The sequence below is a fragment of the Bactrocera dorsalis genome, chromosome 3 (genome assembly GCF_023373825.1).
Source record: "Bactrocera dorsalis isolate Fly_Bdor chromosome 3, ASM2337382v1, whole genome shotgun sequence".
NCBI lineage: Eukaryota > Metazoa > Arthropoda > Insecta > Diptera > Tephritidae > Bactrocera > Bactrocera dorsalis.
The window spans coordinates 10,094,461-10,115,562 of NC_064305.1; the positions used below are offsets into that span (position 1 = coordinate 10,094,461).

General features: G+C 38.6%; 2 protein-coding genes and 2 pseudogenes across 2 annotated transcripts; 3 read left to right on the plus strand and 1 right to left on the minus strand.

Annotated features, from left to right (window-relative positions):
* Positions 1-7,197: 7,197 nt before the first annotated feature.
* LOC125777244 (cytochrome P450 6g1-like) lies at positions 7,198-8,759 on the plus strand (annotated as a pseudogene).
* Positions 8,760-13,106: 4,347 nt separating this feature from the next.
* LOC125777717 (cytochrome P450 6g1-like) lies at positions 13,107-21,062 on the plus strand. Its single transcript, XM_049453027.1, has 4 exons — positions 13,107-13,298; positions 19,263-19,735; positions 19,807-20,598; positions 20,662-21,062. Exons 2-4 carry the CDS (start codon positions 19,271-19,273, stop codon positions 20,962-20,964), a joined length of 1,560 nt encoding a protein of 519 aa, XP_049308984.1. The 5' UTR covers positions 13,107-13,298; positions 19,263-19,270; the 3' UTR covers positions 20,965-21,062.
* LOC105222597 (probable cytochrome P450 6g2) lies at positions 13,157-15,968 on the minus strand. Its single transcript, XM_011199988.4, has 4 exons — positions 14,820-15,968; positions 14,608-14,755; positions 13,512-14,318; positions 13,157-13,450 (listed from the first exon to the last, which is right to left on the minus strand). Exons 1-4 carry the CDS (start codon positions 15,131-15,133, stop codon positions 13,157-13,159), a joined length of 1,563 nt encoding a protein of 520 aa, XP_011198290.2. The 5' UTR covers positions 15,134-15,968.
* LOC125777720 (probable cytochrome P450 6t3) lies at positions 16,095-18,542 on the plus strand (annotated as a pseudogene).
* Positions 21,063-21,102: the final 40 nt, after the last annotated feature.

Sequence of the window (21,102 nt, forward strand, 5' to 3'; positions counted from 1 at the left end):
TCTTCGTTTAACAATAATAACAAAAGTAAAGTATCTTCCATTATCACAACAAGATGCACAATCAGATATTTAATTCATAACGAGCACTGTCCAGAGCATTTGACATCTTAACAACTTATAAAGAGAAGAGCTTTTTATTTCAGACACAGAATACGAAATGCTTAATAAATTTCAAATTTTGACAATTAAGTAATGAGACTGATTCCATAAAAACCGTATATTTGAAAATTATTCCACAACTCTGCCATCCCCTTCGAAGTAGTCCCTTTGGGCAGCTATACAGCGATTCCAGCGCGTTTTCCACGCTCCGTAACATTTCTGGAACGCTTCGGCTGGGATGTCCGCGAGTACACTCGTCACGGCCGCCTGGATGTCCGTAATCGACTCAAAATGGAATCCTTTGACCACCGATTTTGTTTTAGGAAACAAAAAAAGTCACAGAGTGACATGTCGGGCTAATAAGGCGGCAGTTGCAACACGGCGATCTCTTTAGAGGCCAAATACTGGGACACGCTGAGGGCAGTGTGGCACGGCGCGTGTCGTGATGAAGGATCCAGTTACGAGCGATGTCTGGGCGCACGCTGTTGACTCGTTTTCGCAATCTTTCGAGTACTTGGCAATCGGCGCCCAATCTGGCACAAAATTTTATCGCGACTCTTGATTTCGTTTTTCTATTTTCGTGACGAGCTCTACAAACACACGTCTACACAACTTGACGCAGCAGGCGAACTAAACAAGCTAAAGCGATGGTACATATATCAGTAGAGAGGGGAGAGATGCCGAAAAAAGATAAAGGTAATTTCAAGGTCACAGGTTTACCACAAGCGCGGCAATAAAATCAGTCTCATTACTTAATTGTCAAACCTCGTAAAATAAGACAATTCTTGCTTTTCCGGAAAAAAAATTGTGAAAATATTTTGTTTTCCATTTCATATTTATTAATTTTCTAAGTCATTTTGACGAAATATTTCGAGGAGCTTTTGTGTAAAAGCTTTTAGCAAAGTTTGTTACCTTTTTTTTGTTTATGGAAATACCACAATGAAACAATGAAACATTATAGTATTGTTACCAGCAAAATACTACAATGCTCATATGGTATTTTGATAGTATTTGGTGACACACATATGGAATTTGTACCAAATATGATATAGTTACTACATGTCTGTCACGGATATTACTTGATAAATATTTGAATTAATTTTCAATATTTTATTAATTTGTCAAATGCACAGAATAGGGGAGTTAGTATGTATATATTAAAATTATTGTAATTTTGCCGGCACAGAATAAAAGCGCAAATCTGTGAGACTCGTAAACTTAGTAATGTGGTAGAAGCGCGTTACAAAAGGTCGCCAGAAATTTAAATCGCATTTATAAATAATATTAATAATAAAGGTATCTTCTAACAACATTAGTGTGTTTAATTCTAAATTAGCAAGCAAGTGTTCTGGGAAATAATAAAATGGAAACGCCGATATACATGACTTATAAAAAAAATATAAGATATAATTTTCTTAAAAAATAAAAAGTTTAAAATTGTGAATAACTATTACCTAAATTTGTTTTTACAAACGGAAGGCAATTAAATTAAACTTTTACAATAAAAAAATAAATAATTTATAATTTTAAATTTAAATTTAAAAACTTAAAAAAAAACGTAAACAACACCTCAAAAAAATAAGTGCATTGTTCGAAAATTAAGGAAAAATTATAATTTTCGATTAAAAATTATATACATAAAATTTTTTTTTGAACATTAAAAAAATGTAAACTTCGACTTTCAAGCTTTTCGCCGCAAAAAAATTGTATGTCCTTTAAAAAAACGTGTGTGCAACAAACGTGAAATATATTATGTACTGTTTGGATTTTAAAAAGCAAAATTAATTTCCAGAACTTTAAAACATTTTTGTGGTGAAAAATAAATATTTAAACCTCAATCTTCAACTTTTTAACTTAAAAAAAAAACAAAAAAAAAAATGTTTTTAATCTTTCGAAAAATTTTTAGTGCAAAAAAATTAAATATATTTCGTACTGATTGGATTTGTGTAAAGAAAAGAATTCTTTAACCCTCGACCTTCAAGTTTTTGGAAACAAACAAATATATTTATTCTTTGGAAAAAAATTTAGAGCAAAAAATGTATTGATTGGATTTTAAAAAGAAGAATATATTTTTAAAATTTGAAATATTTTTGTAACACCAAAAAAATATATCTTTTTCTTATTTCTTATTTTAATTTTATTAAAAACTTAAAATATATTTCGTACTGATTGGATTCTAAAACAAAAAATTAATTTTTATTGCTTAAAGATTTGTATAGTAAAAAAATTAATTAAACCTCAACTTTTTGAAAACAAAAAAAATATTTTTTGGAAAAATTTTTAGTGTAAAAACCTTAAATTTCATACCTTTAAAACTTTTTTTAGTAAAAAAAATCATAATTTATAGCGTATTGTATACAAAATAGTGTAAATATCAATTTTCTCTTTGACTCTATAACGTTGCACTTAGAGTTATGTGAAAAATAATAAGGACAGGGATGCATAAAAAATAAAATAAGAATAAAATTGTACTAAGTCATGAAAATGTACGCTAGTTAACGGCATTTTTTTTATCACTTCTTATTTATAAAAACAGATACCGTTTGACAAATGCAAAGTTTGCACACATTTCGTAAAAAGCCATTTTGTTCTTAACAAAGTCCGCAAGCAGTTGTGCGATTTAATGAGGACAGCGTGCTATTTAAAAGCAATCACGAAAATTTTTACTAAAACGTGGTTTTTTGCATAGATAAGGCAAAAATAATACTTTTGGTTTTAATATCAATCAATTTAAGCCTGGTTTTTCTTTTTATTGTATCGATATGGGAAAGGAGGACTACTGCGATCCGAAAACTCCAGAACATATTAAATATTTCGTGAAACAAGGAAATTCGTACAGAAAAGTAGCGACTATACTGACTGCTTCCAAAACACTATTTGAACAAGCACTAAAATTGGTTTCCCAGGTTGAAACAAGCGCCAAGAAGTCAAAAATAGCGTTGTTTGTCAAGAAAATATAGTTTGCCATGTTAAGAAAAACCAATTAATTTCGTCAAAACTTATAAAATGTGATTTGAATATTGATGTTGATCCATCAACTAACCGCAAAGTATTCATGAAGGAAAATCTGAAGAGCTGAAGCTGGGCCTATGTTGTCAAAAAAGAACGTGCAACAAAAGCTTAAGTTTGCCGAAGGACATGTTCTTTGGCCTAAAGAAAAATGACGTAACCTTTTCTGGTTTGACGAAACAAAAGTCAACTTATTTAATTCTGATCGAGGTATTCATTATGCAAAAAGACCGTATATAACGGGTGATTTTTTTGAGGTTAGGATTTTCATGCATTAGTATTTGACAGATCACGTGGGATTTCAGACATGGTGTCAAAGAGAAAGATGCTCAGTATGCTTTGACATTTCATCATGAATAGACTTACTAACGAGCAACGCTTGCAAATCATTGAATTTTATTACCAAAATCAGTGTTCGGTTCGAAATGTGTTTCGCGCGCGTGTTTTGTTCAGCGATGAGGCTCATTTCTGGTTGAATGGCTACGTAAATAAGCAAAATTGCCGCATTTGGGGTGAAGAGCAACCAGAAGCCGTTCAAGAACTGCCCATGCATCCCGAAAAATGCACTGTTTGGTGTGGTTTGTACGCTGGTGGAATCATTGGACCGTATTTTTTCAAAGATGCTGTTGGACGCAACGTTACGGTGAATGGCGATCGCTATCGTTCGATGCTAACAAACTTTTTGTTGCCAAAAATGGAAGAACTGAACTTGGTTGACATGTGGTTTCAACAAGATGGCGCTACATGCCACACAGCTCGCGATTCTATGGCCATTTTGAGGGAAAACTTCGGACAACAATTCATCTCAAGAAATGGACCCGTAAGTTGGCCACCAAGATCATGCGATTTAACGCCTTTAGACTATTTTTTGTGGGGCTACGTCAAGTCTAAAGTCTACAGAAATAAGCCAGCAACTATTCCAGCTTTGGAAGACAACATTTCCGAAGAAATTCGGGCTATTCCGGCCGAAATGCTCGAAAAAGTTGCCCAAAATTGGACTTTCCGAATGGACCACCTAAGACGCAGCCGCGGTCAACATTTAAATGAAATTATCTTCAAAAAGTAAATGTCATGAACCAATCAAACGTTTCAAATAAAGAACCGATGAGATTTTGCAAATTTTATGCGTTTTTTTTTTTTAAAAAGTTATCAAGCTCTTAAAAAATCACCCTATATGTTGCCTATAACCCTAAGTATACGATAAAGACCGTTAAACATGTTGGCGAAAACATTATGATTTGGGGATCGTTTTCATACAATGGTCTGGGGTCGCTGCATAGGATACGGCGGACTATAAAGACAACCGATTATGTGGCAATACTACGAGGGCTGCAATATATATATTTCTGGCCTAATAATCAAAATAGGAATATTTATCAACGAAAATGGTTTTATTGTTTTTCAAAATATTCTCCATCAAGATTTATACACTTTTGCATGCGCTCAAACCAATTTTCGAAGCACTTTTTCCACTCCGATTGAGCCACCTCCAAAACATGGTTTTTGAATGCTTCAACAGCATCTTCAGGCGACGAAAATCGTTGACCACGCATTATTTTCTTGATGTGTGGGAATAAAAAGAAATCATTGGGTGCCAAGTCAGGGCTGTACGGCGGATGATCAATTCGACGTTTTGGCCGGTCAAAAAGGCGTTGGTTTGAGCCGATGTGTGAGAGCTCGCATTGTCATGGTGCACAATGATTCGTCTTCTCTTGTTCGTTTTTCGAATTTCTCCGAAGACTTCAGGCAAACAAATGGTGGTGTAAGACTCAGAATTGACCGTCCTACGTTGCTCAAGCGGAACAGTCGCCGTATGACCAGTTTTCCGAAGAAACAGGCGACCATTTGCTTCAAAGTGCTTCTTCCACGAACAACTTTCGTTAGACTTGGCTCGTCTTGGAAGACCCACACGGTCGATTGCTGTTTTGTTTCGGGCTCATACGCATAGATCCATGATTCGTCACCTGTGACGATCTTATAAACGTCTTTTGAAGCACCGCGATCGTATTTTTTCAGCATTTCTTTACACCAATCCACACAAACCTTTTTTACGGCCAGGTGTTCATGCAATATCGAATGTATGCTGGTGGGAGAAATTCATAGGCATGCCTCTATCTGAAGGTATGTTACATGACGATCTTGCATATCAGTTCACGTACGGCATCGATGTTTTCTGGCACAACGGCTGTTTTTGGACGACCTTCACGGAATTCGTCTTTGAGCGAGCGTCGGCCACGATTGAATTCGTTGTACCAGTTTTTCACAGTGCTATAGGATGGTGTTTCATAGCCATACAAGGATTTTAGTTCATCGATGCACTCTTGTCGTGATAATCCACGTTGAAAGTTGTGAAAAATGATCGCACGGAAATGTTCACGAGTTAATTCCATTTTTTGGCCGAGATGAATTTTTTAATTCCCTGTAAATAAAACAATTCACGATTAAATGACAAAACGTTCTGAGTGATGCTATGCTAAAAAATGTCAAACTTTCCAATGGAAATGTCAGATTGTACCTGGCAACACTTAGTGTTGCCTAGGCCAGAAATATATATAGCAGCCCTCGTATTGAAGCACAAGGAGCCTATTTTTAATAAAATAAGTTGATTTTGCCGAAAAACCCACATGTTCTGTTTTCGTTTTCAAAGTCCTATTTACTTTGGAATAACCTTGCATTGTTTGTCGAACGTTTTACAGCATTTAGCTTATCATTGTTTATTTAACAAAACAGTTCTAGCCAAATAAAGTCTAACTACTCCGACTTGCAGTTTATCAGTCAACCAGTGGAGCAAACGCGACATCATGTGGGGCTAACGGCACTTGACCTTACTTAATACAAATATTTAATTTTCAATTTCTTATCAATAGCCGGTAAAGATCTTAGATGTTGGGCTTTGTAGTCAGGCGTACCTAGGTTAGGTTAGGTTAGGTTAGATGGCACATAAATTAAAATGTACATTTGTTTTTATTGTACTCGTATACCTGTATTACCGACGCGTGCCTTAGGCAATTAATAACTAAATTAAATTAATTTATTTGAAACGCGTTTGATGTGTACATATGTCTGTATGTATCTTACATTTTAATTGCGAGCCAATTATAGGCTGTTTGTCTTATAAAGTTCATTCTGTCGCTGCGTTTTTGCTTCGGTTTTATGATTATACGCCTTTGGTCTGACGTTTCTCACAAAAAGCAGTCTAACGCAAATAAATCACATGACCACAATTGACAGTTCCAATTCTTGATATGACAGAGCTACCCAAGTTAAACTTTATAACTAAAAATCACCTCTTAATTTTCTAAAAATACCCTTATATAGTATAGTATAGTATTTTGTTTCGATTAGAAAGTTAATAGTCGCTTCCTCTATTGGAGAGGGCTTTGGGAACCCGGTATGGCAAATCTGGTATCACAAATACAAAGGATTCCATACAAGAACTTGATTTTGAATGATCGTTTTGTATGACAGCTGTATACTATAGTGGCCCGATTTGAACAATTTCTTCGGAGAATATACCGTTGCTTTGAGCAATAAACTATGCCAAATTTCGTGGCGATATCTTGTCAAATAAAAAGGTTTTCTATATAAAAGCATGATTTGGATCCTTCAATTTGTATGACAGTGTACTATAGTGATCTGATATCTGCGATTCCGACCAATGAACAGCTTCTTGGGGAGAAAAGGACGTCTGCGAAATTTCAGAATGATATCTCTAAAACTGAATTACAAATTCACGTATATTCAGACAAATGAACGGACGGAATGTTAGTCCTGCTAGGTTAGCTGGCTGAACCAGAGAGATCGCACGTGAACTGTTATATGTAGTGCTTTGTGAAGCCATAGAAAATAATACTTCTGTGTTCGAACTTATAAATTAGCAAAACACTTAGTACCCATTAAAAATTTGCACAGGCGTTTAATTTCCATCCCCACCAGTTCGGTGGGATGTCTGAAAGTGTGGCCTTCCAAGTGTTTGACCTCCCAAAAGCTGGAACAGTCAAGAAGGGAGTGTTGAGTTGTTTTCACCTCATCTTCTTCCATACAGCTTCAGCAGATGTTGTCTGTTAAGATTCCAAGATTCCTTACCGCATGGACGCCAATAGGGTAATGGTCTGTTAAAAGCCCCACAACTAGGGAGATGTTAGCCTTACTGAGGGCAAAGGGATCCCTAGTTCTTTTGCGATCGATTTTGGGCCAAAAGTCATTTGCCACAGTGCCTGTACTGATTGTAGCCCAGCGCGGACCAAGCTCTGGTGAAGCCTAGCTTTCTGGTGGTGGAACACAAGAGGATACAGGAGCACCAAACCTCTCCCATTCTACACATGTCGGTTCTAAGGTGCCTTTCCTTGCCAGCCATCAGTTATACAATTTAATGCGACTCCGCTATAGCCTGGCACTTATACCACTCTTAACCCAAAGACACACAACGCATAGATAGCGACGTTAAGTACTTCTTGCCCAACCCTTAACGCACTGTTAATGGGTTCAAGGCTAGTATCGCCGCCTTGCTATCTGAGTGGATGGTCTTTCTCTGAAGCATTTATTTTTTATGATTGTGGACTGTTTTTTATCTAACGGTAATTAAAATCGCTTCTATTTAAAGCCTATTTATAGAAAGGGCGGCAAGTAGTACTTCTTATCTATCAAAAGATAGTGACCAAATGCTACTTTCCTTATTTGTTTTCATACCTATGTATACTTTTACTTGAAGATTATCGAACAACAACAATAATTTTTAATTATTAAGTACTTATGGAAAAAACAACAAAATTTGCTTTACTTTGCTAAACACAAAATATTATCAAAATTACAATTGTAATTTAAGTTGGCTTTAGCGTTGCAGGATTTACAGGATGTTTTGACAGCACAAGCTGCTGTGTTTTTCTCAGCTGATTTTGAGACGTCATCTTCGACGATGACATTTGCGCTCTACGAATTATCTAAACGACTCGACTTACAAGAACGTCTGCGCAATGAGATCTGTGAAGCTTTCGTAGCTGGACAGGGTACAATGTCATATGAGACTATCAATAATCTACCATATCTGAGTATGGTAGTCGACGAAGTGTTGCGTTTATATCCTGTACTACCTTTTCTCGATCGACAACATTCGCCGAAGGAAGGAGAAAAGCAATCCGATCTTAAATATTACGATTACACACGCCAGTAGGTATGGCACTTTATGTACCAGTCTTCGCCATACAACGTGACCCCGAGGTGAGTTAGTTTAGCTACGAATAAACTCAGTACTTACTGCGTCGATTGAAGTTTCAAGCAATTTTTATGGTTATCATAATCCTTTAATTCTAGTTTTGGCCCAACCCGAACACCTTCGATCCTGAACGCTTCAGCATCGAGAATAAGAAAACCCATAAGCCTATGACCTACCTTCCCTTCGGTAGTGGACCACGTAACTGTATTGGTGGTCGCATCGGTATGCTGCAGTCTAAGCTGGGTTTGGTGCATATTTTGAAGAATCATTATGTCACTACATGTGAGAAGACACCGTCTGAAATCACATTCGATCCTCTGTCCATTGTTTTAAGTTATAAAGGCATTTACTTGAAATTTGTCAATGACAAACGTTATGAGCGCATTGCGGAGCAGTGAATGTGCGAAATAATTTAAAAAAAAATAGATACAATTAAAATAATATTTTAAAATAATTTGGCTTTTTTAATAAAAAAAAAATTAAGAGAAAAGTGTTTAAACTAAAAATAAAAGAGAAATCGGTTACTCTGTTCCTCCAAACCTGTATGTCCGGAATCCAAGTTTAAAGCGGAAGCAATAGTGAGATTGAGCGGAGCCGATGTCTGAATGAGGAATTTCCCAATACCCCCCAGGAAAGTCTAGACGTGGTGAAATGAGCACCGAAGACGCTGAATGCAGTGGTTGCCCGTAAGAATTTGTTACCGAAGAAAACATCAAAAAAAAAGTCCACAAAATAATTTTGTATGATCGTAATGTGAAGTTGTTCGAGAGAGCAGGCGTTCTCAAGATGTCAACTGAACGTCTACATTATATCATTCACGAATATTTGGGGATGGGAAGCCTCTGTACAAAGTGGATGTGCTCACTTTCCACTAAAAACAATAACAAGTTGATGATTCGAAGCAGTGTTTGGAGCTGTTGAAGCGTAATAAAGCCGATTTTTTGCGTCGGCATGTGACAATAGATGAAACAGGGCTCCATCCAGGCACGTAGCCAGGGGGGGGGGGGGGGCTTGAGGGCTGAAGCCCCCCCCAAAATAAGGAAATTTTTTAAATAAATCGCAAATAAAAAAGATTTATCACTGACTGAATCTTTTGAAACTCTTATACACAACTCAGCTCAAACCTATAACAGTCGTACGCAACTACACTAGACGGTGACTGAAAACTTATCAAAAGTCATACTTAAGCGTTGTACAGATCTCCATCTTGATATGGCGAAGTTGGTTGGACAGGGATATGACGGAGCAGCAAACATGTCAGGGCATTTAAGTGGAGTGCAAACCAGGATAAGACAACTGTATCCAAAAGCACGATATGTTCATTGCGCTAGTCACCGATTGAACCTTGCGCTTTCTAATACTATGTCATTACCTTTAATACGGAACTGCCTTGGTATTGTCAATGAAATAGAAAATTTATTTAGAAACCTTTCAAATGCAAACACAACTTTCCAGGACGTTATACAGAAGCACGCACCAGAAAGCAAAAAAATACGACTTGTTCGCCTTTGTGAAACAAGGTTTATAGAAAGGCATGAAAGCATTATAAGCTTTGTGGAGCTTTTCAAATTCATTGTACTAAGTTTGGAAATAATTTCGAGTAAGACATGGCCCATTTCGTCTAAAGCATCAGCCTTCTTAGCAGCGGTAGAGAAAAGCGATTTTTTGCTTAGTCTATTCGTCTGTGAGCAATTGTTCAGCTTAACGCTGCCACTGTCTGTGCAACTCCACGAAAAATCTATGGATTTTGTATCAGCAATGAACCGAGCCAAAGAATTAATAAGAACTCTGCACCAGATAAGAGAAACAGCGGATGATTTTTTCAACGATATTTTCCAAACTGCATCACAAATGTCTAAAGATCTTTTTGACACTTCGCGTCAAACTACTCGTGCTAATCCACCTTGCACAACCCCTGAAAGCCACTTCAGAGTTACAATATTTATTCCATGCGTTGATGCTCTGATTCAAAACATGACAGAACGTTTATTAGTGAATGAGCATATACTCTCGTCATTTCAAATTCTACTCCCAGGTTTTGCTGCAATTGATAATGCCGAAGAATTAAAAAATTTAACTATTTACTTCGAGGAGCAAATATCAATGACAGCATTAAAATCATAGTATCGATTGTGATGTGCCAGCTTATCAATAATAGATCCAACCATAGAAGTGTTGAAATTACTGCAACATTGAGATGCAACGTATTTTAAAAATATTCACTACCTGCTTACAATTTTAGCAACTCTTCCAGTGACGACCGCTTCCGTTGAAAGAACTTTTTCAACCTTAAAAAGAATAAAAACTTTACCACGCAGTGTGATGGGCAATAAGCGGCTGAGTGCACTTGCTGTTATTGCAGTGCACTGGGATATTAAAATAGATCCAGATGAAGTAATTAATGATATGGTAAACAGGAAGAAAAGAAAAATATTACTTATTTAAGTTACAACTACCAAATCATTTAAGTAATATGTATATGAATTTATATTGTTTTTTTTAATAAACAGAAAATTTAAAGTTTATATATGTTTTTACTTCAGCCCCCCCCCGAAATGAAAAGCTGGCTACGGGCCTGGCTCCATCATTTCAATGCGAAGTTCAATCGACAATCATCCGAGTGGACGGCACACGACGAACCCGCTCCAAAGCATGGAAAAACGCAAAAATCCATTGGCAAGGTTATGGCTTCTAAATTTTGGGATACGCATGAAATTACTTTTATTGACTACCTTGAAAAACGAAGGACCATTAACAGCGACTATTAAATAACGTTATTGGACCGTTTAAAGAACGGAATCGCTAAAAACGGTCGCATTTGAAGAAAAAGTAGGTGTTGTAGGGCATCCAACGATTATTTTCTGTTCTCAAATATCAAAAGTATGCTCACTGGGAAGAAATTTTCATCGAGTGAACAGGTGATCGCCGAAACTGAGGTCTATTTTGAAGTAGTCGTACAACAAAAATGATTTCGAAAAGTTGGAGAGCTGCTATAATCAGTGTACCACCCTTGAGGGAAACTTATTTATTAGATTTGGCGCAATTAAAGCCGCCTTGTCGTTTTAGTCGTTTTTTATGTGGCGGGTCCCAAACCCAGTGCACAACCCTGGTTAGGTATAGTTCGCCTTTTCACTTTAGCTCGCACTCAAACGAATGTTCTTTGGCTACCCAGAGGATACTTGGTCTAAGATCCGAAGTCGTGAGCTGCTTAAGCCGTATGCATGATTGTTTCTGGGTACTCCCAAGTGAATGGCGCTCAGAGCACTTTCATTCAACTCACTTGCGTGAACCTCCACACATGGCTCCATTTTCCACGAATTTTGTCAAAAAATGTGTTTTTATAAAGGGTGATTTTTTAAGAGCTTGATAACTTTTTTAAAAAAAAAAACGCATAAAATTTGCAAAATCTCATCGGTTCTTTATTTGAAACGTTAGATTGGTTCATGACATTTACTTTTTGAAGATAATTTCATTTAAATGTTGACCGCGGCTGCGTCTTAGGTGGTCCATTCGGAAAGTCCAATTTTGGGCAACTTTTTCGAGCATTTCGGCCGGAATAGCCCGAATTTCTTCGGAAATGTTGTCTTCCAAAGCTGGAATAGTTGCTGGCTTATTTCTGTAGACTTTAGACTTGACGTAGCCCCACAAAAAATAGTCTAAAGGCGTTAAATCGCATGATCTTGGTGGCCAACTTACGGGTCCATTTCTTGAGATGAATTGTTGTCCGAAGTTTTCCCTCAAAATGGCCATAGAATCGCGAGCTGTGTGGCATGTAGCGCCATCTTGTTGAAACCACATGTCAACCAAGTTCAGTTCTTCCATTTTTGGCAACAAAAAGTTTGTTAGCATCGAACGATAGCGATCGCCATTCACCGTAACGTTGCGTCCAACAGCATCTTTGAAAAAATACGGTCCAATGATTCCACCAGCGTACAAACCACACCAAACAGTGCATTTTTCGGGATGCATGGGCAGTTCTTGAACGGCTTCTGGTTGCTCTTCACCCCAAATGCGGCAATTTTGCTTATTTACGTAGCCATTCAACCAGAAATGAGCCTCATCGCTGAACAAAATTTGTCGATAAAAAAGCGGATTTTCACATTTCGAACCGAACACTGATTTTGGTAATAAAATTCAATGATTTGCAAGCGTTGCTCGTTAGTAAGTCTATTCATGATGAAATGTCAAAGCATACTGAGCATCTTTCTCTTTGACACCATGTCTGAAATCCCACGTGATCTGCCAAATACTAATGCATGAAAATCCTAACCTCAAAAAAATCACCCGTTATTATTGGCTGGGGACTTTTAAATGACCTGTTACATCGATGTGGCACACTGAAGGTGAGAGGAGCTCAAGCGAAATTTCTTTAGTCAGAACTCTCAAATTACCCTCGTACCAATCTACGTTCCTAAACTCTTTTTTTTAAGAAAGTACATGACAAATTATTAATTTTTTTTTTAATGCCACTAGCATGCGATCTCTCGTGATCGCGTGTGTCAAGTGGAATGTCATTATAAACAGCAAATTGCAAAATTGCAGTGGGCAGACTTATTTATTAGTATAGTACTACAACTAGAAGTCACGCCTCACAAGAAATTAATGAGAATGAACATTAACACGCGAAAAATGTTATTGACCCAATTCTAGAGATACAGAAAAATATATTTTTCTTAGAATAAAATGCATGTATTTAACTGATTCGTGTTTGAGCTTGTGCAATGGACCTTGAAGGGCCCTTAAAATCATATGCCAACAAATACTTTTCACTCATTCGCGCGTTTCGTACGGTCAGTGCTGCTCTTAGCAGATCTGTAGACGGCAACTAACAACACACTACATACGCTCAGATAGCGGACTGCGCACAACATTCAGATAAATACCGCCTTCGGCCTGTATCACTACCGCCTTGCGATCCAGCTGCATGGGAATCTTGGTGCGAGCACAAGTCGTCACTTTGTGGTTAAGTAGAAAATAGGTGAGTCCGATTTTGGTTTGTAGCATAGCGAAGCGTTCGCCAATGCAAGCGTGCGGACCCAGTCCAAATGGCATATAAGTGTAAGGTGTCAACTGTTTCTTGTTGTGTGGTGCAAAACGCTCTGGATCGAATTTCGACGGTTCAGGGTAGTACTGTAAGTAGAGTTAGCAAAAGTGAGTGTATCATAATTGTAACAATAAAATAAATATTTACCTGCGGATCCATATGCAGGCCATAAACTGGTATGTAAACTGGCATGCCGTGTGGCAAACGATATTTGTGAAATGGTTCCAACGAGTAACCGTCTTCCGCCACCGGCGCGGTGCATTGTCGATCTAGAAACGGTAGCGGTGGATAGAGGCGCAATACCTCATCGATTACCATTTGCATATACGCTAATGATTCTATAAATTCGTATGTCACTTTGCCGCCAGTGAGTTCTAGACCCGCGGCAATTTCATCACGTACACGCTGCTGCAAATCGGGACGTTTCGCAAGCTCATACAGTGCAAAGGACATTGTCGCCGAGGATGACTCAAAGCCGGCTGTAAAGAAAAGCGCCGCTTGTGCCACCAAAATGTCACCCTCATAGATGAGTCCACTGGCGGATTTTTTATTTTTGGTCGAATTTTTAAATTCAATAAGTATATCAATTAGATCGTTACGTTTTTTGCCCGACAACTCACGTTGTTCCATCACATAGTTGATTGTGGCACGCAGGAACTCGGTAGAAGTCGGTGGCACAACTTTGAAACCTAGATAGGGTACTAAGTGTGGCATGAAGAAGACAACCATAAATTCTAGTGAACGCCGCACACTGAACTTGAACACAGCGCGACCATGTCGCCGAAATTCGCCATTCGGTTGTTTGAAACAGTTTGCTTGAACGCCGTAAGCGACAGTCGCTATCACGTCTGTTGTGTAGAGAGCGCACAGCTCTTTCATTTCCATCATGAAAGTTTGAGTTTCGTTGCAGTCAACGGTTTGAGAGAGCAAATATTTGTCGAGCTCGCGACCGACCTGCGGAGAAAAGTTAAAATTTTAATATAGAGCTGATGTAGAGTAAAGATTAGCAGGCTGAAGGGAACCAAAATCGTGCACTTTATCACATTATGGTCATCAGCGGTTTGTTTGCATTCGTAAATCGATTTTATTGACTTGCTTTCCAAGATTTATATATATTCCGTATAAAGTTAAAGAGGAAGAAGACATAAAGATTCCTTAACGCACTTAATTCCGAGAATTCAAGTTTATCCGTGAAACCTAATAGTGAGAGTAAAATGTTTTGCAAAACCTACTGACAACCTACCTCTTCCACCAAAGGAAACATATGCTTCAGCTTTCCACTGGAAAAAAACGGTGATAACTTGAAGCGTACCTCCTTCCAGGCGGGATTACGCAGAAAAAATATATTTAAAGAACCCAACGGATCGCCTTTGTAATCAGAATTGGAAAATCTATAAACGCAGAAAATGAGCACTAAGTTTTGTATGCAAACGCATGCTGTTTCCAGCCATTCACCTATCGCAAAACTTGGAAAAGTCCTTCACCAAAATGCGTTTCACAAGTTCAGGATCACGTAATAAAATGGCCGGTTGTGTGAAGACATGTACGCCAACGAACGGTTCGCTCCGACCTTCTGGATGCTCGTAAAGACTCTGCACAAACTCTGCTGGACTGCGTTGCATTGAAAAGAGGCCACCCAAATTGCCCACGCCGTAAGTGGGCGTCAAATATGGCACCTGATGGCGCTTCCAATAATCATACCGATAACACAACCAAGCGTAAGCCAATCCAATAAGGAGTAGTAAGAGCAATAAACTTTCAAACCACATTGCGTCTTGGTGTCAGCAGCACCAAACGAAGACTGTAGTTTTAAGTGCGCTGAGTGCCTCATTTTATGACATTGAAAAGTAGCGGCCGGATATGTAATCAGTGAACTATTTGACCTGACCTTGACTGGTTGAGTTGTATTTTGGGAAATGTCTACTAATTTCGTCAAGTATTGAATTTATAATGAGGAAACGCTCGGATTCAAACTGCACTTGGCTCTTTACGTTGCGGCTGTGTTCTCTAAAAATTATGTATGCATCTGAGATGAATGGGAAGACTCTGCATTAATTATGTTTATTTGCTGAAGGGAAGATAGTAAGAAAACAAAATATATACCCCTCACAACAGAAGAGCTAGAGAAACTCATCAGAGGCTGAATACCTCGAGAGGTATTTTTTAAGCGATTCAATACTTTAAGCCACTAAGAAGTGTCCGAAGTAAAGGCGAAAATATGAGGTTTCTACAAAAAGTATCGACTTAAGGTTGGACGATCCAGATTTGTTTCAGAGGATTATAACTGTTGACGAATCATGGGTTTATGCTTATAACTTGAATACGTGAGCTCGACAATCCCAAGCTGCCGCATTGGTCGCGACTGAAAAAAGCGCGTCAAGTTTAGTCGAATGTGAAGGTTTTGTTAACAGTCTTTGATTGCAGGGGCGAAATGCATCATGAGTTGTTGCTAAGAGTCCGTACGGTCAATAAAGAATATTGCCTGCAAGTTATGCGCAATTGGCGCAAAGAAATCCGCCAGAAAAGCCCGGATTTTTGGAGGAACAAAAATTGACTTTTGCACCATGACACCGCTCACGCAAGAATGGTGCCGCTGTCACCACATTTCCCAGACCTACTCTACTGTGATCACCACCAGCGCAGCATTTCTTTGGACTCTTAACTATTCTCTCTAAGCACTCAACACTCAACACTCTGGGAATCACAGAAGTTGTATTTATCGTCAATTTGATACCACCGCTTATAGAATTTGCTGATGCACACAGTGATACCATGGTTATTCACGAAACTGTTGACTAGTTTTCCCAACCGCTATGAAACTACTAAGATACATAGGGATCCGAAGATCTCTGTAACGCTACCTTTGACCAGATATGCGATATGGCGTAAGCGTGGACGAGAGATTTCAAAAAATATATCTAAAGCGTAATGAAAGGGTATATAACACGTAAGATAAAACCAAATGTGTCCCAACAAAGTGTCGGCGTTGCTGCGATCACTAAGGTCAAAGAAATGTGTTCGCAGTACACAATAGACGTCACAGCTGCGCTATTGTTTAGCATCGATGCGGCAGGTCTGAGCAATGATGGCTGCGAGACGCGCACACAGTGTGAATATCTCTGCCAACCCAGTTGAATTATTGATTTCTTTGCAATATTATTTCTCACAAAATGGGTGCGTTCGTTTAAATTAAAAGTTTTCACACGCAAATACGCCAGCTACTTAAGGCGTTTGGTGGAGGAATGCTTGAAAGTGAGCGAGCGTATATCTGCTGGCGGCGATCTTATCGACTTGTTGTTGAACATGCATTTGAGCGACTCAGAACCTTACAGCGCTTGGCTGCGTCATCCGAACTTTATTTCCGCACAGGTGGGCATTTTTCTATAACCAGCAAAGCTACTTGTTTTTGAGAGCCACCCAATGGCAGTGTAAGTTACAACCACTTTTTGCATATGTCTTACATGTACTTGATGATCCTCGAAGGACTGCGGCTCTGTCCGACAACGCCCGTCATCTATTGTGAGTGTTGCCGAATGACGAGCAGCACACATTGTGGTATGATAACGGAAAGAAGTATTTAAGCTTACCCTGAGATGTGCCGACATATGCATATCTTCATTTTGGGCTTACATAGTGATTCAAAGGTAAGATTTGTATAAATACATCTTTAAAAGTTCTCCGAAACTCAAAATACATATGTCAAAGAAACGTTTTCTTTGCCATTTCTACTCGAAAGACAAAAAGAAAATCAGACCTTCTACCCGTAGTGGTGTAACTTTTGAGCTTCTTAAAGCTGAAATAAACGCTTTTTTCCTATTTACTAACTTCATCGCCTAAGAAGAAATTCGAATAGCAATTACCCGTCCGATATTCAAACACGGCGGCGAAGAACTGATAAGGAGCATGCATTTGCTTCTTTGTAGAACATTATCGGAAGAAAGTATGCCCAACGATTGCAGTTTAAATGTGCTCTGCCTAATCCACAAAAGTAGAGACCCCACAATCTGCGCCAACTAACGTAGTATAAGCCTCCTCAACATCGCATTTAAGGTTGAACCTTCTTCTGGAGAAAATAATTCGAGCTGCAGAACTAATCCGAAAAGGTACAATAAGAGTGTACAGCTGCTGGCTTATGCTGATGATATTCACATCATTGGCCTCAACAACCGCGACGTTAGTTCTGCTTTCACCAGACTGAACAAGGAAGCAACGCAAATGGGTCTGGCAGTGAACGAGGGCAAGACGAAATATCTCCTGTCATCAAACAAACAGTCGTCGCACTCGCGACTTGGCTCCCACGTCACTGTTGACAGTCATAACTTTGAAGTTGTAGATAATTTCGTCTATTTAGGAACCAGCATTAACACCAGCAACAATGTCAGCCTGGAAATCCAACGCAGGATTACTCTTGCCAACAGGTGCTACTTCGGACTGAGTAGGCTATTGAGAAGCAAAGTCCACTTTCGACGAACAAATACCAAACTCATTACTTCCGTCTTGCTGTATGGTGCAGAGATAGGACGAAGTAAACATCTGATGAGTTGACGTTACAAGTTTTTGAGAGAAAGTTTCTGTGGAAAATTTATGGTCCTCTTCGCATTGGCAACGTCGAATACCGCAGTCGATGGAACGATGAGCTGGATTAGATATACGACGACATAGACGTAGTTCAGCGAATTAAGAGATAGCGGCTACGCTGGTTAGGTCATGTCTTCCGAATGAAGACGCTCCAGCTCTGAGCATTCAACACAGGCCAGGTGGAGAAGGACCTGACTTCACTTGGAATCTCCAATAGGCGCCAAACAGCGAAAATGAAAATCGACTGGCGCGCTGTTGTAAAAACGGCTCTAAGCGCGTAAGCGGTGTCTACGCCAATAAAGAAGAAGGAGATACCTGTACTCTCAGAACTCTGCAGTTTATGTCACCATCGCTCTGAAAATCGCGGCCAGCTGACGACCTTGATTTATTACAACATACTTACCAGCATGCGTTTACAGTAATCACGTAATTATTATAATCCCCATGTTAAACCGCTTATTGACAATTAGTCGTATATTATATCACATTTTATGACGTTGTTGTGTTATATACATACATATGTATATTTATACAGTGCAAATACGTATTTTACTTCTACGGCAGTATTAATAATGCAAATAAATGGCAATGTTTTATTTATTACGAGTGTAAGCGGAATGGCATTTTAATTATTTGTTTAATTTCACGCACACACACACACATTCAATAATGCATATGCGGGTAATACTAGTCATTATTCCGTACAGATAATGAACAATTGTCAGTTCAGTTTTTAATGACATGCAAACATCCTTTTATACATACAGTACGTTTTAGTCAGAAAATAAAAGCTCAAGCCGTTAGGACTGGCATACTTAGAGTTATTGTGGAAGCGCGTTACAACAGGTCGACAAAAATTAAAAACACTTCATTTATAAATAAAATTTTTCTTAAGGTATATACAAAGTTAAAAATAATAAACATAGTTCTAAGCACGAAACTGATTCTGATTGTTCAGTTTGTACAACAGCTATATGCTATAGTGGTTTGACAGAATATATATCAACGATGAGCAGCTTCTTAGAGAGAAAATGACGTCTGGGAAATTTCAGATTGTTATCTCAAAACCCGACAGACTAGTTCGCGTATATACAGATGGATATGTATAAATCGACGCAGTATACGAGAAAACTGCCAACATTGCAACTATGATCTGAAGTTTCAGAGCTGCTAACCTTGCTCAATGCACAAATCGGATTAACGTTTAATTAATTAACGGCTTTTATAATAACTTCTTATTTTAAAAATATTTATATTATCACGCTCTCTCACTTCTCCTCCAAATATTCTCTCTGCTCTCCCCACAATACTCGAATGCAGTGCGTATAATGTTGCCGATAGCTGCTACTTACCTCTTGGCGGCTCTCTTGGTACTAATCTACATTTGGTGTCGCTACACATATGGCTACTGGAAACGCAATAAGATACCCTATATGACGCCACTGCCACTAATTGGCAATATGGGTGTAATGTTTACAATGAAGAATAGCTTTTATCTATATCTATCTGACGTTTATAAGGACGTTAAAATGTCAAAGGCTGCGGCAGTCGGCATCTATATACTTAATCGGCCAGCGTTAGTGTTACGTGAACCAGAACTTATAAAATCCGTGCTAATAAAGGAGTTCCTGAAGTTCGCCAATCGGTCAGCCGGCTGTGATCCACACAATGATCCCATGGGTTGGAATAATCTATTTTTTATACGCAATCCACAATGGAAGGATTTGAGAACGAAAATAACGCCGGTTTTCACAACGGGAAAGATCAAACAAATGTATCCACTAATGTCTGAGGTTAGTAAAATACCTAACTTTTCCGTGAATATATGTTTTTACTATGTATATCCCTCGTTTCGCTCCAATAGATCGGCACGGAATTGGAAGCCCATTTAAATTCGTATGCAAAGACTAACGACGCTTTCGTAACTGAAGTTAAAGAGGTGTGTGCACTCTTCACCACCGATATGATTGCCACCATCGCTTTTGGTGTGAAAGCCAACAGTCTTGTAAATCCAAACGGCGAATTTCGCACTCAAGGACGAAAATTGCTCACCTTTACACTCCGTCGTGCCATTGACTTCTTCATCGCCTTTTTCGTTCCCAAGTGGGTCTCTACGCTGCGTATTAAAATTTTTACAACAGAGTTCAGTTCCTTTTTACGTGGCACCATCAGTCATGTTATGGAGTTAAGAGAAAAGAGCAAAGCGACGCGCAACGACCTCATCGATGTGTTGGTGAGCCTTAAGGAAGAGGCAGTTGCGAAAGGCGAGTATAATGCTCAGTTACAGGATATGTTGACAGCACAAGCTGCCGTATTTCTGTCAGCTGGTTTTGAGACGTCATCTTCGACGATGACATTTACGCTATACGAATTATCGAAACGACCTGATTTACAAGAACGTCTACGCAATGAGATCTGTGAAGCTTTCGTAGCTGAACAGGGTAAAATGTCATATGAGACTATCAATAATCTACCATATCTGGGTATGGTAGTGGACGAAGTATTGCGTTTATACCCAGTACTACCTTATCTCGATCGCGAGCATCTGCCGAAAGAGGGGGAAAGGCAATTCGATCTTAAACCGTTTTACGATTACACAGTGCCAGTAGGTATGCCTGTTTACATACCAATCTTCGGCATACAGCGTGACCCCGAGGTGAGTTAATTTACTCGTAAGATTTAAGCAAATTTAATCGCCCTTACAATCTCTTAACTCTAGTTTTGGCCCAACCCGAACACCTTCGATCCTGAACGCTTCAACGCTGAAAATAAGAAAACCCATAAGCCTATGTCCTACCTTCCCTTCGGTACTGGACCACGTAACTGTATTGGTAGTCGCATCGGTTTGTTGCAGTCTAAGCTGGGTTTGGTGCATATTTTGAAGAATCATTATGTGACCACATGTGAGAAGACACCGTCCGAAATCACTTTCGATCCACTGTCCATAGTTTTAAGTTATAAAGAAGGCATTTACTTGAAATTTATCAACGACAAACGCTATGCACGCAATGTTAAGCAGTGAATGTTCGAAATTCGAACTAATTTCGAAAAATAATCGGTACAATTAAAAATGGTTTAACATTTTTGCTTTAATAAAAATTATTTAAAATAACTTTAAAATGGAAATTTGTTACTGAAACCTTAAAGTAATGCGAAAGAA

Bases quoted from the DNA above. Each gene is read 5' to 3' on its own strand.
- LOC105222597 (XM_011199988.4), bottom strand. From the start codon at position 15,133: ATGTGGTTTGAAAGTTTATTGCTCTTACTACTCCTTATTGGATTGGCT. The intron at 14,319-14,607 runs GTAGGTTGTCAG...TTTTCTCCGCAG, and splicing joins TGTTTCCTTTGGTGGAAGAG to GTCGGTCGCGAGCTCGACAA. The intron at 13,451-13,511 runs GTAAATATTTAT...CTCTACTTACAG, and splicing joins GCCTGCATATGGATCCGCAG to TACTACCCTGAACCGTCGAA.
- LOC125777717 (XM_049453027.1), top strand. From the start codon at position 19,271: ATGTTGCCGATAGCTGCTACTTACCTCTTGGCGGCTCTCTTGGTACTA. The intron at 19,736-19,806 runs GTTAGTAAAATA...TCGCTCCAATAG, and splicing joins TGTATCCACTAATGTCTGAG to ATCGGCACGGAATTGGAAGC. The intron at 20,599-20,661 runs GTGAGTTAATTT...TCTTAACTCTAG, and splicing joins GCATACAGCGTGACCCCGAG to TTTTGGCCCAACCCGAACAC.